Source organism: Olea europaea, chromosome 11 (genome assembly GCF_002742605.1).
Source record: "Olea europaea var. sylvestris chromosome 11, O_europaea_v1, whole genome shotgun sequence".
In the NCBI taxonomy this organism is placed as follows: Eukaryota; Viridiplantae; Streptophyta; class Magnoliopsida; order Lamiales; family Oleaceae; genus Olea; species Olea europaea.
The window spans coordinates 6,627,397-6,645,083 of NC_036247.1; the positions used below are offsets into that span (position 1 = coordinate 6,627,397).

The 17,687-nt window shown below is 35.8% G+C and overlaps 3 protein-coding genes across 4 annotated transcripts; 2 read left to right on the plus strand and 1 right to left on the minus strand.

The window, feature by feature from the left end:
* The first annotated feature begins 255 nt into the window (after positions 1-255).
* On the plus strand, positions 256-2,443 carry LOC111403168 (DNA-binding protein S1FA1-like). Its single transcript, XM_023031572.1, has one exon. The coding sequence runs from the start codon at positions 1,627-1,629 to the stop codon at positions 2,068-2,070; it is 444 nt and encodes a 147-aa protein (XP_022887340.1). The 5' UTR covers positions 256-1,626; the 3' UTR covers positions 2,071-2,443.
* Positions 2,444-3,324: 881 nt separating this feature from the next.
* LOC111403170 (probable protein phosphatase 2C 4) lies at positions 3,325-5,282 on the plus strand. 2 transcript variants are annotated; one of them, XR_002704416.1, is made up of 4 exons: positions 3,325-3,574; positions 3,661-3,969; positions 4,296-4,776; positions 4,949-5,282. XR_002704416.1 is itself a non-coding variant. In XM_023031574.1 (3 exons), the coding sequence occupies exons 2-3, from the start codon at positions 4,564-4,566 to the stop codon at positions 5,000-5,002; spliced, it is 267 nt and encodes an 88-aa protein (XP_022887342.1). In that variant the 5' UTR covers positions 3,325-3,574; positions 3,661-4,563; the 3' UTR covers positions 5,003-5,282. The 2 variants fall into 2 exon arrangements, 1 of the variants encoding a protein (XP_022887342.1); XM_023031574.1 differs by having other exon boundaries at positions 3,661-4,776.
* Positions 5,283-6,864: 1,582 nt separating this feature from the next.
* On the minus strand, positions 6,865-15,130 carry LOC111403169 (cell number regulator 8-like). The gene is made up of 3 exons (XM_023031573.1): positions 14,722-15,130; positions 13,927-14,129; positions 6,865-7,350 (listed from the first exon to the last, which is right to left on the minus strand). The coding sequence occupies exons 1-3, from the start codon at positions 15,002-15,004 to the stop codon at positions 7,111-7,113; spliced, it is 726 nt and encodes a 241-aa protein (XP_022887341.1). The 5' UTR covers positions 15,005-15,130; the 3' UTR covers positions 6,865-7,110.
* Between the last annotated feature and the right edge of the window lie 2,557 nt (positions 15,131-17,687).

The window sequence follows — 17,687 nt, forward strand, 5'->3', positions numbered from 1 at the left end:
GACTCTTACAAATTTTTTCTTGTTACAAAAGTAAAATACAAATAAAAAGTAAATCGAGTTGACAAAACATGGGAAATAAAATTTAAAAATTAATATGGTAAACTGATTTTTTTTTTTAATCCATTTTCATTTAAATAATTTTTTTTTTTAGAATTTTAATTTAAATAATCAGTAAGAGTTTTTAATTTTATAAATTTATTTTTTTTATAAATTTTATTTTTTTCGAATTTTTATTTGTAGAATTTTTGTTTAAATAAATTTGAAGTTCAACGCTTATTTTCGGTATTTTGAGGGTTTTCACTGAAAACACTAAAAACATAAAAAAGATGTTTTAATTTTATGTTTTAAGTTTAACCGTGTTTATGAAAATGCATTTTCAAAAATACCAGACCAAACAAGATTTAGGTCATCACTTTTTTCTCCTCCTCCTGGCCTGCCTATTTGTAATTTATAGGCCGAACATTTTATGTTTGCTCTAGCCAATTTTACCTGACTGGAGATTCAGTTTTAATCTCATTGTTTGTTATCATAAGCTTGTGTAGTAACAAAGTGGTTATGTTATGTAATAAAATGATCACGAATGAAATTCTGAGTCAAAATCTTTTCTACTTCATGTGTTTCCCACTTCTTGTTGTGGGTAATTTTCCCTTTAACTTGGGTTGTGTTCTAGAGTACGTCCTTCTTTGAGTTAAATCACCTTCCTTACGAGCATACGAGCATGGGACCCTCTTTGAACGGTTGTTGATCTGTTGGAAATGGAAAGGGTGATGAAATGGATTTAGGCGAAATTGTTAATTATAAGTTGGACATGTTGAAACCTTCCTGATTACAAGGGAAAACATGGTGGGCCACTAAGTTGAAACAGCATGCAAATGGTGTTAATTGCTGTCAAATCCTAATGCATATTACAGATAAATTTTCTTATTTCTAATCTTTCAAAAATACGTGTTGTAGATGCAATGACTGGGTGGCAAGAAAACTTATTCAACATGATACCAAATCGTAAAGTAATCACTGCAAGGAGCACACAATGCAGTTTTGAACCTGTTACTAGAATACAATTCTTTTAAATTACAGAAAAAATATCCATCATGGAAGCAGGCAAAAATTATTGTAGACACGAAGAAATGCACCATAGGTTTATCCTTCTTCCATGCTTTTAGTGATTCCTGACTTCCATATATGCTACCCCATATTGGGCTTGCACGTGCTGTGCTGTAGCCTCTTCACATAAGTTTGTTTCTCTAATTTGAGAGGACAGAGTGGAGCTGAAAATTTCTTCTCTGAGATTTTAGTAAGTTGGCTCCTTGCAGGCTGGATGTTGCATATATATAGTTAATTATTTTATTTTCTGGTGAAAGATACATTAAGGGCAAAATTTCCTATGGAACATGGATCAATATTAAACTATGATAAAACAAACCATAATTCCATATTCTGACTGACTGGTGTCTTTCAACTTATATTATTGTTTCTATTTTATTCGAAAGCCTGCATGTGTAGATGTTATTATTGCTTCATTTCACAGTTCACTGATCTATGTCTTCAGCGGATAATCAAGTTTCATACAGTTATCAGTCATTATGTCACTCTCTATAGATAAAGGCATTGGAACATACTTTTGTAATGGAATCATATGGAAACTTTTATTCTCGAGCTAATATGATATTAGCAGATATGGGGTGCTTTTGGAGAATGGAATCCAGAATATTTGATATTGTTATTGCCTTTCTGCATTTCTTCTTTTGTTTTATGGTTGTGCTTTCTCATTGTTTTACTGTATTATTCTATTTCGTACCCTGGTATCTGTTGATCTTAATACTAATTTACATTTGGCATCTGATGAATCAACAGAAAAATGTGGACCGGGATGTTGAAGCCAAGGGGTTCAACCCAGGATTGATTGTCTTACTTCTTGTTGGTGGGCTGCTGTTGCTATTCCTTGTTGGGAACTATGTACTCTACATTTATGCACAGAAAACCCTTCCTCCAAAGAAAAAGAAGCCCGTCTCCAAGAAGAAGTTGAAGAAGGAAAGACTGAAGCAAGGTGTTTCAGCACCGGGAGAATAGACATTCTACACACGCAGGAGTTATTCCCTATCTTGAATTCAGCTGCTATTTTTGAGATTTCCCCTGTTGGGTATCATTGCACCGTTTTCTTGTACCCTTTTGCCATTTTCTCCAAGCGACTTAGAACTCTACTTGACATACAAACCCGGTTGTTGCTAGTTCGACTAGAAGAGAGAAGTCTGTTTGTTTTGATACAAGTCACAGGATTTTTATTTTTTATTTTTCTTCCCTAGGCTGAGTTATCTATCAAGTTCTGGTTAAATTTCAGTTGTCATAATGAATTTGTGATATTTAGTTCCATCTTGAATGCTTCGTGTGTCCTGATTGTAGTTGTCGACTACACTAACACCTGAGTGATCACTGTTGAATGTAACATTGCGTTAGAAGAATACTTTGATATTGTTGCCGTAAACAACTGTTNCTACACTAACACCTGAGTGATCACTGTTGAATGTAACATTGCGTTAGAAGAATACTTTGATATTGTTGCCGTAAACAACTGTTTGATGGTAATTGGTTGCCCCATTTGGTAATTAGTGCTCCATCAACAAAGATATTTGTATTAGTAGTAAAAAATCTAGAATTTTCTGATGGGGGCTTCATTCATTTCTGCTTGTAACGACAGATGAATTGCTCACATCCAGTGAGATGCAGACTTTTTAAGCCAGTAAAAGATGAGTTGCAGATCTAAGGGACATGTTATGTGCTGCACAAAATAAAGCTAGACGATACAATTAACTTCGTTTTATCACTACCGTTGACTAATCCTCACTAGACATTTGTCATGCAATTATGAAATGCATAATTAAATAAAAGGCATGATTTCCTGCCTACTGGATTGCCATAGTGAGAATACCCACTGTTGACACGAGATCAATTTTAAATTAAGGGGTTGTCTGAGTCCCTTTTTTTTCAAAAAAATGCATTTTAAAAATGATATGATGAAAAATGTGTTATTAAAAAATAAAGAAAATTTTTTAATTTGCGTGTAATATTATTTTATTGAAAAGTGTGTTACTAAAATGGGAATAATATATTTTGATGAAAAAATAGAACTCAAACCGGATTATATAAAGCCCCTGCTCACATGGCGTCCAGGTAAGTGTCTCAAAATACTGAATACATTATACCAACTTGAATTTTGCTATTTGTACCTCTGTCTTTTCCTGTTGGATGACACTGTGACGTGGAAAGGTATCTTTTAAATATTAATTGCAAAAATAAAAAAATAAAAAGAATCTTGCTACATGAATTATTGGGCAGGACTGCCAGGTTTTCAAATTGAAACCTAAAGTTGACGGAGGAAAAAGGAGCAGGCAATAAAACTTGCTCATGAGAAGAGACGAAAACACAAGTGTTACCCGCGAATTCTTTGGCACCAAATATTGAAACCTACTGACCAGAAGCAAGCAAACAATTCTACTTTCCAAACATCAATTCGAGATGATAAAATATTCGAGCTCTACGATAATCATTGGCTGATTCGATTGGGAGAAATTTGAAAGTAATTTTATGCTTTCTTGCTTTTATTTTAGATTCCGTCGCATATTGATTGAACAAATGCATCAATAATTCAATTTTTTGCTGCAGGTTCTAATTTAAATTCGGGGAAAGTGTTTTCGTGGAATGCAACTTCGAATTACGTTAAACTTCAGGTCGGGCCAGGAGGGTTTTCGGCGAAGCCCCTTGTCAGAAAGCCATGGATGAAGAGGCGAGTTAAGTTTCAAAACTTTAATGCAATTATGGCTAGCTTAATGAATGACTCCTGTTATAGCGTTAATTGCGTGGGCTTTGCTTTGTTTTCCGTTTTCCCTTGATAAATTATCAGAGCCAGTATATTGAGATGTGCAACTATTGAAGAAATTGAAGTTGAGAAGTCTTTTGATAGAGAAAGATGCTGTAAGTATCTGAATTGTATATGATGTGCAGCTTTTATTGTCATAAATGTGCATAAATTGTATATGATTTAGAGCTAAAACATAGTATCTGAATTGTTGAAGTCTGTTTACGATTTAGAGCTTTTACATTGTATCTGAATTAATAAATGTGCATAAATTGTATATGATTTAGAGCTAAAACATAGTATCTGAATTGTTGAAGTCTGTTTACGATTTAGAGCTTTTACATTGTATCTGAATTACTGAGGCATAGCATCAGTTGCAATGCACATTGTACCACTGATATCCTTTTCCTTATGATTTTGTTCCATATAATGTTGATTGCAGTTTATAATAAGGTAAGGGTTGTTAAGTCCTTTTCTCTTTGCTTGATGATAAATTTCACCTGCAAAAAGGGATTTGAAAAGTCCAATATTCATTGTTGTGACCGCTTTGAATGGAAATTGTGGGTGGTGATGGCAGCATTAAGCTTATGTGGATAGTAAGGAAAGAGTGGAGTTGGATAGAAAATTAAGGGAGAAATGTGGATAGTAAGGAAAGAGTGGAGCTGGAAATCGGGGATATGATGCTAATTGAGACTCCAGAGTAGGCCTTGATGGGATCTTGTGTTCTGGTGATGGCGATGAAGGGTGCTGATGTTTACTTAATGAATGTTGGGGATAGTCGAACAGCTTTAGCGAGAAAGACACAAAACAATGGGAGGCCGATGAAGGATTCAAATGAAATACTTTATGGCGATGAATTTGAGAATGTACATAATTTGAGTTCTTGTCAGCTCACAATGGATCATAGTACATCTGTTAAAGAGGTAACAAACATATTTGTTCCCTCTAGTTTATAGATAATTGTTTGACATTTATGTCCTTTGTTCAATGTTCATGTACTAAATTGAACCTGCTTCATCTAATCTAGCTATTCTTTCTTAAAAACTTGTTTCAAAATCATAATTTCATGGGAAATTATCTTTGACTGTATTACAGGAAAGCTCAAGCGAAAGAGTCTTTAGGACCGAGATGAAGATTTATATGCTTTAATTCGAATGCTGTTCTTCGGTCATCAACAACAGCCCGTCAATTTTTGTTTAAGCATCAATGTATAACAATGTTGCCAATGTTGTCAATTTTTGCACCAATTTTTGCTTCAGTGTATAACAATGTATCATCATCAGCAGCACATCATTTAGGAAATGGAAGCATCTTGTCAATTTTTTGCACCAATTGTTGTTTAACTCAAGATGATGTTGTATAACAATGTATAAGCATCAATAAAGGCAATTGGTGAACTGGAAACAACATGTTTTCAATCACATTGACAAACATTGACATTACTGAGATAGAAGCAGTGAACGAAAATTACAGATTCTTCCCAAATACTAAAGTCAAGAACACAAATTAGTTGTACTAATTCCCCAAACCAACATCCTTACCATATATTACAGTCACCCAAATGAACACAAACTACACATAACAAAACACACTGCACATAACGGAACACACACTACACATCAAAAGTGGTAGGAAGCAAAACTGATGACAAGGGCAGTGCCCTTTTTTGGAGGAGTCCGCAAAGAAGTGACCCTTCTCGTGACAATCCGCAAAGAAGTGACCTTTCTCGCGACAACTATGACGTACTCTGGAGTTCTTCCCTGGCATATTGCACACGAACAAACAACATATATAAGAAAACAAAGGAATGGATTGCTCCCTTTGCAAAAGGGAGAATAAAAAGAACCAGATGTATACTGGAAGAATAATTTTATTGAAAATAATTTCTTCTTGTTACAATTGTTCAACTCCACACGTATATATACAGAAGGATCTAGAATATTTACACAAATTGAACTGATTGGCTGAAAAAAATGCTATACAACAGAATCTAACAGAAAAGGGAAAAAAAATGTTGTGTGACAGAATGGTCTTCAATGAGGTTTCTACCCTGCATCATCATGTTTCGTCTGATGGCTATCTTCTTGTTGATCATCAGCTCGTTGCTGCTTACTATACATTATCTATCTCCGACATTTCAACAACATATTACGCTGCAGTACACAACAACCACAAACCACTGCAAAATCTTCAAACGATTGTATTTTTCGAAAACAGTAAAATCGAGGAAAATGGATACACATCATGCTTACCACGAAATTCCGCCGGAGGCGATGGATGGTGTATAAAAGGACAAATTTCCACCGGCTTCTTACTTCGGTTGAGATGGAGGAGCGCTGGATTTCAACCAAAGTGTCGCCTCTAGGGTTTTCTTGGTTTGGGGAAAAGTGAAAATGAAAGGTTGCAGTGAGATTCCGTTGGAGGCGATGGAATTCCGGTCGAGGTGGAGGAGTGTTGGACTTCGAACTACGTTTCGCCTCCAAGGGTTTCTCTGGTTTGGGGGGAAATGAAGAATTTTTTCTTTATAATTGGGCTGGTTCAAGTTTCCACCCAGCTTATTGTTTTAAAGTTTGAATTCCTTTCCACTTGCCACGCCATCGTGTCAACAGCAGTGTAAAGCAGAGGTTACACATAGCGCTATTGATAGTGATGACAATGGTTCGAGCCGAACTCATAAGCTCATGAACTCGTGATTTTTTTAATATTTTTTAATTTTTTGGTAAATTTGCACATTTTGGATATTTTTTTAAAACAAAATTAATATTTTTTGACGAGCCTCGGCTCATGGGCTCGACAAGCCAAACAAGCTCGTCTCGGCTCAGGCATGATGAGCCCGAACTACCCACGAGCCGAGTTTTGACGAGCCAAGAGGCCGAGGCGAATGACGAGCCCGAACTGCCCACGAGCCGAATTTTGACGAGCCGAGCGGCCGAGCCGACAAACCGTCGGCCCGTTTGACATCCCTAGCGATTGAGACTAACTTTGCAATCTCACAACGCGATACGAGCAACTGTCTCAAAATACTGAAGTACATTATACTTTTTCCTACAGGTAATCCTCGATATTGCTTATTATATGTTTTAAACAAAGACATAATAATATCACCATTCTACCGACCACATTTTTTTTTCTTTTTTTTTTAGGGACAAAGTTGAGACTTGCAAGCATAATTTTTACATAATGTAGCTGAACAAACGTTCTGAATATAAATATCCAAATTATAGAAATATCCAAGTTGCTCGTGCTTAGGCAGATACTTAGGCCCCACGACCCATGGTCTGTACGCCTGGTGGAATTGTGACCAAGACTGGTTGGGAATTGAACCCGGGATGAAGAAGCCTACGACGAACCTCACGTCCTTCCTGACAAAGAGCACATGCATGGCAGAAGACATGAGTTGCAAAATCACAGGCTGATTCGCACTGCTCGCGTTGTATTTCATCTTCGACAAGGCTTCCGCAGCATCCACAGGATCTGGCCAGCGCCTCGCAGCTTCCCTGTTAATGACAATCAAATCGTTAAGACAGATTTTATATCCTCTCATAAGGTTCCACCATGGAATAATGCAATAAATTTCCACTAGTTGAAGAAAGTTTTAAATGATAAAATCTAAAAGTCGTCTATTGACCAAGGAAGCAACCATTACAACTTGAGATCATCTGGGTTCAGGAGCAGATTTTAATCGACGTTTAAACATAGTCCCAACAATACGGTAAAACATGTCAAGAGAGTTTTATAACTCACGAAGGATGTAAATTACCACTTGCTACTGTTAGAAATAATTGAATAAAATTATGCAGAGACTCTTAACAAAATGGAATGAATGACTTCTTTATTGAAGTACAAAGAACCTGGCTTTATAGTCATACTACAACCCTAACTGAAAGCGTAAATGCAGCTCACGATAGCATTAACTCAGCTACGTGAATAACAGAACTTGGAATAATTCAAATGAGACAACATCCCTAAAGACTAGGGCTTATTCAAAACAAACAGCAGACTACGTAAGACCTCGACTCCAAGCGGCAAACTCCTTCATTCCCTCCCTTAAACTAACTGCAGAATGCAATTAGTTTACATTTGTAGCTTTACACACTCCCATCATCCCTCTGAGTTTTTTAAATGTTTCTAATTTCAACGGCTTTGTCATCAAATCAGCTACTTGCTCTTGCGTTCCACAATGAATTAATTCAATTTCACCGTTCATTGTAAGGTCTCTTAAGAAATGAAACCGTACGTTGATATGCTTACTCCTCCCATGCAAGACTGGATTCCGTGAGAGCTTGATTGCTGGACTATTGTCACACATAATGGTAGTGCAACCTTCCTGTGCATGACTTAGCCTCTTCAACACCCTTCTCATCCATATAGCTTGACAAGCACAAACAACAGCTGCCACAAATTCAGCGTCGGGGGTAGACAAAGTAACTATGGATTGTTTTTTTGGATAACCATGAAACTGCTCCTGAGCTCAAGAGAAACACATACTCGGATGTACTTTTACGATCCTCTACATCTCCTGCATAATCACTATCTGTAAAAGCAAGCAGCTCTTCATTTCTTCCTCCCTTCTTATAGAGAATCCCATAGTTGACAGTGCCCTTCAAGTACCTCAATATCCTTTTGGCAGCTTGTAAGCGAAGTTCAGTCGGTTTAGCTATGTGCCTACTGATCAGACTAACACTGAACATAATGTCTGGACAAGTTGCATTAAGATACATTAAACTTCCCACCAACTGCTTGAAATACGTATCATCAATTTTGACCCCATAATCATCTCTACTTATCTTGAACCCTGGCACAATCGGACTACTTACTGGATTACTCTCAAGCATCCCAAAACGCCTTAACACTTCAGTGGCATATTTCTTTTGACAAATGAAAATGCCATCAGATTTCTGCAACACCTCAATGCCAAGGAAGAACCTCATCATCCCCAAATCAGTCATGTCAAACACTTTCATCATGGAGCTCTTAAAATCAACCATCCTATCTTCATCATCACCAATGTAAATTAAATCATCCACATAAATACTTACTATCAACACTTTACCTTCACTGCTCCTTTTGGTGAATAAGGTCTGCTCATTTGGACATTTCTGGAATCCTTCATTAATGAAATAAGCCTCAATACGGCTGAACTAAGCTCGTGGAGCTTGTTTTAGTCCGTATAAAGCCTTGTATAGCTTATACACTTTATGCTCACTTCCCTTCTTTTCATAACCTTTTGGCTGCTCCACATACACGTCCTCACTGAGTTCACCATGAAGAAACGCTGATTTGACATCTAGCTGATAGATCTTCCAGTCCCTTTGTGCTGCAAGTGCTACTATCATTCTCACTGTGTCCATTCGTGCTACCGGAGCAAAAACTTCAGTGAAATCTACTCCTTGCTGTTGCGAATACCCTTTGGCCACTAATCGAGCTTTATACTTGTCAACTTCTCCATGTTCGTTTAACTTTGTTTTATAGATCCATTTGACTCCAATGGTTTTAGTTCCAGCCGGCAAATCAGTAAGCCTCCAAGTCTGATTCTTCTCAATAGAATTAATCTCTGAGTCCATTGCCAATCTCCACTTTGAGTTCTTTACAGCGTCTTCATAACTGATGGGATCTTCAGGTGTAATCAAGGTCATGTTGAGCTCGTTTTCTTCCTCGAATAGATCCTTACCACTAACATAGTCCTCCATCCAGCTAGGAACCTGTCTGGCTCTTCCTTCTCTTGCACTAGACTCTTCTTCATTTGCAGGACTAGAGGTATCATCTCCTGTTTCTTGATCTTCTTCACTAACCTCAGCTTCTCCATTGTTTTCATTAGATGCTTCATCATTTTCATCCGTTTCTGCCTCATGTTCTTCTGTGTTATCTGTATCATCACCCCATTCAAGATCTAACAACACCTGCTTTTCATAACTCACGTCCCACTCCCATTCTCTGTCTTCCTCAAAGACTACATCTCTGCTAGTCACCACCTTTTTTGATACCGGATCATACAACCTGTAGCCCTTTGATTCCTCACTAACTCCTAGAAGCACACATTCAAAACTCGTTTTCAAGGTTAGTCCTCCTAGCATCTGGCACATGAACATGTGCCACACACCCAAAAACTCAGAAATGTTCCACTGAAGGCTTCACACCAGACCATGCTTCTTCAGGAGTGACATTCTTGACAGCTACAAAGGGACTTCTGTTTAAAACATATATGGTCCAATTCATTGCCTCAGGCCAAAAAGTTTTTGGAATCTTCTTTTCTGAATTGAACGAACCAAGTTCGTTACTGTCCGATTCTTTCTCTCGGCCACCCCATTCTGTTGTGGAGTGTAAGCATTGGTAAGCTGCCTTTTGATGCCACAATGTTTATAAAACTCATTGAACTCGTCTGAGTTGAATTCACCCACTCTATCAGTGCGTAAGCACTTAATATACACGCCTGTCTCTTTCTCAACCAGCTTTTTAAAGCTTTTAAATGAATTTAAAGCTTCTGACTTTTCTACTAGAAAGTACACCCATGCTTTTCTACTAAAATCATCAATAAAGCATAGGACATACCTCTTCTTGCTATTTGACGTTGGAGTTATTGAACCACAGATGTCTGCATGTATGAGTTGCAGCTTCTGAGTTGCTCTCCATACACTTTTCTTAGGGATGGACTCTCGGTGTTGCTTACCTCTCAAGCAATTAGTACACACTATTGTGGTAGGAGCAAGATGGGGTAGACCACGTACCATATTCTTGGTTTGCAAGGTTGTTAGACCTTTATGGCTTAAATGACCATATCTTCGATTTCTTAAATGAGAAAAATCTTGTCCACTCGTGTCAAAAATAGGCTACCTTCCATCCTTGTGTATTAGTAAGCAACATGAAAATCCGATTTGCTAACATAGCAATTTGAATAATCAAGCCTTTGTCTGGGTGATATATCTTACACAGTCCTGCCTGGATGAGAATTGCAAGCCCCTTTTCTTGTAATTGCCCTATACTCAAGAGGTTATTTCTCAAATCTGGCACGTCGAAAACTCCTGTGATGATATGATCGAAACCATTCACATGTAATCTGACATTTCCTCTCCCTTTTACTGTCATTCTGGTATTATTCCCGAGCTTTAATTGCTGCCTGAAATTCTCATCTAACTCACTAAACATCATTGCATCTCCACACATGTGATTAGAGCAACCCGAGTCTAAAAACCATACGTCCTCACGCTTGACCTCATGCTCTTCAACATAGGCCATTAACAACATCTCCTCATGCTCATCTAACTCGGCATAATTGGCCTCCTTGTCCCATGTAGGACATTCAATCTGAAAATGGCCGAGCCTATGACAACGATAACATTCGATGGTGGCTTTGTTGAACACTTGACGCCCTCTTCCTCGACCTCTTCCTCTGTAGTTGCCTCTGCCACGCCCTCTTCCTCCATTTCTCTCATCCATGGTCACTTTCAAAGCCTGTTCTTCTCCATTGCTTCTATTGAACTTTTGTTCATGCACAATGAGTGAGCTCTGTAGTTCATCGATAGTGAGTGCATCAATATCCTTAGACTCTTCAATTGAGACAACTACATAGTTGAATTTGTCTATCAAAGTTCTAAGAATCTTCTCCACAATGGTGACATCTTTCATTTGTTCTCCATTCACCCTCATCTTGTTAGCTATTGTCATAACACGAGCAAAGTATTCAGTAATGCTCTCTCCTACCTTCATCTCCAGAGTTTCGTACTCTCTCTTCAACGCTTGAAGAACCGAGCGCTTCACCTTAGCACTCCCCTCGAATTTCTTCTTCATCGAGTCCCAGATCTTCTTAGCAGTACCCTTGTCCAATATGGTTTCCAGAATAGTTCTGTCTATCGACTGGAAAAGATAGTTCTTCACCTTAAGCTCTTTAAGTTTCAGCTCCTCAAGCTTCCTTTGCTGCGTCTCTGTCGCAGCTGCTCCCACTTCTGGCTCCTCAAACCCTGTCTTGACCAAACTCCAATACTCCTTGGACCTTAGGAAGTTCTCCATGAGCATGCTCCAATGGTCGTAGTGACCATCGAAACGTGGGATAGCTGGTTGGACGAAGGAACCTTCACTTGACATCTCTCTCAAACTCTCCTGTTCTTGAAGTCAATCGAAAGACTGCAGCTTTCCTCTCTCTTTCAGCCCAGTGGGGCTCTGATACCACTTGTTAGAAATAATTGAATAAAATTATGCAAAGACTCTTAACAAAATGGAATGAATGACTTCTTTATTGAAGTACAAAGAACCTAGCTTTATAGCCATACTACAACCCTAACTGAAAGCATAAATGCAGCTTACGATAGCATTAACTCAGCTACGTGAATAACAGAACTTGGAATAATTCAAATGAGACAACATCCCTAAAGACTAGGGCTTATTCAAAACAAACAGCAGACTACATAAGACCCCGACTCCAAGCGGCAAACTCCTTCAGCTACCAGGGGTACTTTTCTTCTCTCTGTTCATAAAAGAGAAGGGAAAAGCAGACGGCAATCATACGGGAAGTCTCGACTCTCTTGAGAAAGCAATAAAAAATTTTGCATTTCTATTTTATCAAACATAAAAAGGGAAAATTAAGACGAGGCTCCCCAACCTTTCCTCTAGTGTGGTTCCAACTCCTCAAAGTTTAAAACTCCAGTCCTTACCTATTTAAATCTGTGAATCTGGCTCCACGTCACTAAAACTATTAAAATGGAGGTAAAAGGTCAAAATTTCTTTAAAATGACTATTTTGCACTTACCTTGAAATAATATTAAAGGAATAAAAAAGAGAGAAGACCCGTTAAACAAGAATATGAGAGGGAAAAAAATCACTCATCGTCCCCATCAACCCCACACAACCTCGATTACTGCCATCACCTCTCATTCTAGACACTATATTATGCAACTCAAATCACAACAAACAGCTGAAAACCCACCAAATTGCATCCCGATCAGAATACCAATCCAAAGTACAGCCGAGTCTATATTTCAACTCAAACTTTCGTCATTTTTTATAACTTTTAAAGTATTCGCATAAATTTTTGTGTTGAAAAAGCAAAAAAAAAATTGGATTTCAATTCATTTTTCTTATCATTGTTATTATGTTTCTTGTAATAAGAAGCTTCTTCCGAGATTTGTTATTGAAGTAGTGAATTTTATTTTATTTTATTTTTTTGGTGAAATTATCAAAATGTGGAGATATAAAAAAAGTTCAAGAAGAAGAAGAAAAATAGGGTGGAGGGTTCAGACTCAGAGGAATACATACATTGTACAAGACATAGAAATGTCCATAGCAAGAAATAGAGCTTTAGAATGGGGAGGTGGTAGGGGTGCCCTGGCAGTGGGGTGGGGTAGATGGGGAAGAAAGTGAATATTTTTTCCCCTTTCCTTTCTTTATTTTTTGTTTGATGATTTTTTTCCTTTGCTTTTGATATTTAATTCATAGTAAGGGCATATTGGCAATTTTAAAGAAAAAAAAATCTTTTTAATGTCCACATTGATAAATAGGTTGAGGACCCAGAACCTCGATTTTAAATGATAGGAAGCTAAAATTGTGCAAAGTGAATGGTTTGTGGCCCTAACTTGCCACATAAAAATAAGGAGAGGTTACGAATTGCATGCAAAAAATGAAATTCCATCAATGTGGAAGACTGAAATATATATAAAATCATGGTTTGAACTCTTAGTGACATATTATGATATAAACTTAATTAATTCAGTAAAATTAACTTATAGAAACGTAGAAGAATAGAGTGCAAATAACATTATTAGATCTCAAATATAATGGAAATTATATTTGTAACTACGAACTACTAAAAAATAATGATTCATTTGACAATTGTCATTTCTCATTAATATCACTCTCATCGTCGTATTCATTTTGCACTTTATACTAAAAACCATGATATAAATACATGAAAATGTAATGGAAATAATTTCTTTTACGCTTATGCACAAAGCACTATGTTTCAGTTTTCAGCAATAGTTCAGAAGCAAAGCAAAGAAAAGTTTGGCATAATCATGATAATCACAGAGAAATAACTACTAGTTTCCTAAGATGGGATGTCACTCAAATTTAAGAAGACAACAAACCTCTAAGTTAAACTTCCGCCGTATGGCTGTGCGAGATGGATATGAAAACCAAGGCGCTAGGCAGTTCCCGCCAAAAAGGGTCTTTCCAATAAAGTAAAGACCAGTGTAAGACAAACAGTGATTGGTAAAAGTACCGGGAGCTGATCCAAGTCTCTCAACGTTGCTACCATAGAGCACACATGGAGCCACGCTACCTAGCAAACCTGCTCAGTATCAAATTGTAATGAGTTAGGGAAAATACAGACCATGGAAGCATATCAATAACTGCAACAAAAGAAACAGACCAATTAACAATTAAAAATCTGAACACTCAAAAGGAAGTCCTCTTGAAAGAACATGAATACGAGAGCAATTGAAACGTTCAAAAATAAATCCGTGGAATGAAGTGAAGATACGGAGTATGCTGCAATCATAGGATATTTCAAGAAGCTTAGTACGCGTTGGATAAGAGGATATCATATTACTAAGAAATAAAAAAAGCTAAAACGTTGGCCATTTACAGTGTCCAATCCTTTCCAATTCTAGTACTATGTGCCAAACATGCACGCTTAACCCCAAAATCTCAATATTTCCCTGGCTAGATTATTCTCTACTATTCATGTATACCAATATGATTAAACTTTTGCAAATTTTAGATCATATAATTTAAATAAGAAAAATTGAGATCTAAACCCCCAAAACCAGATCCAGTAAATTTACCCAATTCTAAAAAGGTCCAATAAATCAAAATCAAAATCAAATCTATACCCCTTAATAAAATCTCTTTGCCTCAAAACTAAAAAGAAGCAAACTTACAAACTTCGAGATCGCTGCTGCAGAACTCATCATTCCTTCCAAGGCAAGAGAAGAGACCGGAGTCCCACTGGGACCTTTGCACCATCGGTTCACCTAAAAAGCTCATGGGCACCCCATCAGCGGTCCAGCCCATTGGCACCGCCGGTGTCGATTGCTTCATAGCCTCCGCAGGCGGAGGAGCTGCACCGGGTTTGGCAGTGGTGTTGGATCCCTTTTCATCCTTTGTTTGTTGTTCTTGATTTTGCTTCGTCAAAAGGGGGCTAGATTCCTCAGAACTTGCCATCACTATAGAGACAATTAACAAATTATATTATCTATAAAAAGTGAAACTACAGAAAATTTAGAAAAGACGAAATCTGGAAGGGAGGGATCTTTAGGAGCAGATTGGCGAATTGATATGCGTGTATATTAATCGCGCACATAAAGTCAAGGATGCGACGGTCTACCTTGAAATTTGAGGAAAATGCCACAAATGTATACTTTTAGCCCTGTTTCGTTTCATTTTTTTTCAAATTAGGGGTCGTTTGATTACAAAGATGAAATTGAATTATCTAAAAAATGAATTTTAGGAAATTAAATTGTCTAGAATTATTTTCCTGAAAATTGTAAATTATTGTGTTTGATTGGTATAATTTTTCACGTGAAAAATGTTGAAATAAAAATATTTTTTGGTGTTCGTTTGGTTTTGTTTTACATGAAATTTGTCAATTAGAGGGATAGATTTCACTAGTATTGGAGATTAAATTTGTTTCCATTGTCAACACAAAAGAAAAAAATTTAAGAAAATCATCTATCTTTTGATGTTCATTTGACTTTGTTTTACATGAAAATTGTTATTTAAAGAGAAATATTTTTTTACAATAATTCTTAAAATTTGTTTCCATTGCCAATAAAAAAAAAGGAAAAAAAAAGTGCTACAGTAGGTAGGAAAACCAATTTCCCACCATATATAGTCGGAATTGATTTTTCTTAAAAATCAAGAAAATTCCAAACTTCATGACAACCTAGAATTCGAATCCCATGGAAAAAAAAATTGTATCAAATACCTAAATTTGGAAAATTCAATTCCAATTCCATCTTTCAATTTCATTTCCACCCTATCAAATACACCCTAAACTAAAAAATATGATCGTTATCTATCACATCAAATCACCGAATTTGAATTTCTATCACTTGTGTAAGACCCGTAACGACTATATTTTTTATTTTCATTTTTTCAAAAATGAAAAACAAACGAGAGCTTAAATGGTCATTTGTAAAAATCTACAAAATTTGTTCAATATCCACTTAAAATGATTTAGACCAAAATGTCCTCATTAGCAATTTTATATTCCACGACAGAAAAAACTCATTTATATAAACAAAAATTATATTGACTAATAATAACCGGACACATAACTCATACTACTTATTTAAAGAAGTACCATATCAATCATGCATTAAATGTTTACTTCTCCTATAAGTGAGTGAATAAAACATTTATGAAATGTAAAGAACTGCATTTAAAATATCAAAAACTTTATGAAATATAGAAAACTTTCATGTTTGAAACGAAATTTAGTTCTACACAAATGAAGTATCAAGTGTTGAGATAAACAGGGTTCAAATATTGAGAACGTCATTAAATGTCAAGAACAACAATTATTAAACACAACCTATCAACAAAAATAAGATTTCAAATAACAGTTGCCTTTTACCAAGAATTGTGAAGAACATAATCAACACGCAAATTTGAATGAGCTTAAATTTCGTGAAATGAAATTATATCATTTTCTTATGAATTGGAAGCATATAGTTTTTTTTTTTTAAATTGCTAATTGCTTTTCTACTTCATCATTTTCCTAAAATCATTGGTAGACACCTAGTCCCTATTTGGTGGCCTTAAAATTGAAAAAATATAGTTTTGAATAGTATTTTTTTTTAGAGAAAGTGTAGTTTAAAAAAAAATTGAGTTTACGTATAGACTATTTTATTGTGTGAATGTGCGATTAAAAATAAGTATGAGATATAAATTAAAGTAAAGTAAAAGGAATCAATCGTGGCTTAATAGATAATGAAAGTAAATGAATCCATTAGTTAGCTAGCACTAATATTGTTTCTCATGGAAGCCACTTGTTTTTCTTGAAATTCATGACAAATTGGAAAAAAAAAATTTGTTTCATTTTTCAATAAGGGTATAATAGAGAATTTGATATCAAATTTGGCCATTTTTACAAGAGTAATCAAAATTAGACCTTTTTAATTCACAATCATGAAATTAGACATTTTTGTAAATTTCCCTTTTTAATTTTTTATCTCTATTCTGTTGACGTATGCATTAAGATATATTTATTTTATTAAAGTTCGGCCGGGAAGCCGTAACGGAGAAGGCGTTGAATGTTTCCTACCGTTCTACTTTTTGCGGTATCTTTGTTCAATTATACCGCGTTGGCTTAGTACAAAGTCACTGTTATTCAAGAATTGTTGGTTGACATAAAAGAAAAGATAATTTTTTTTTTTATGTGTAAATTTTTTAATTAAAACGAAAGTATAAAATAATTTACTTATATTAATTGCTAATTATTATTATTATTATTATTATTATTATTATTATGTTAAACTTTTTAAGCTTAGCTAAAACTCTTCTTGCATTAAAATATTTTCATAAACATTCTATTTTCGTACGTATTCGTCACTTAAACTTAGTATTTGTTTGACAATATTCTTAAGTACTTATAAGTTGAAAGTCATTTGAAAAGTATGATCATACGAAATATATGAATAAAATTATACTTAATCAGCTTAAATTATCATTTAAACTTTGCCAAACAAGTATCTTGATTAGGAAAATAGACGAGTCAAATATTAACTTACAAAACACTCTTATTATATCGATGATTAACGACGGCTAGTGATTACACCACCATTACTGATGCAAGTTCTCCACAATTCAATAAATATACACAAAACAAGGAATAATTATTGAT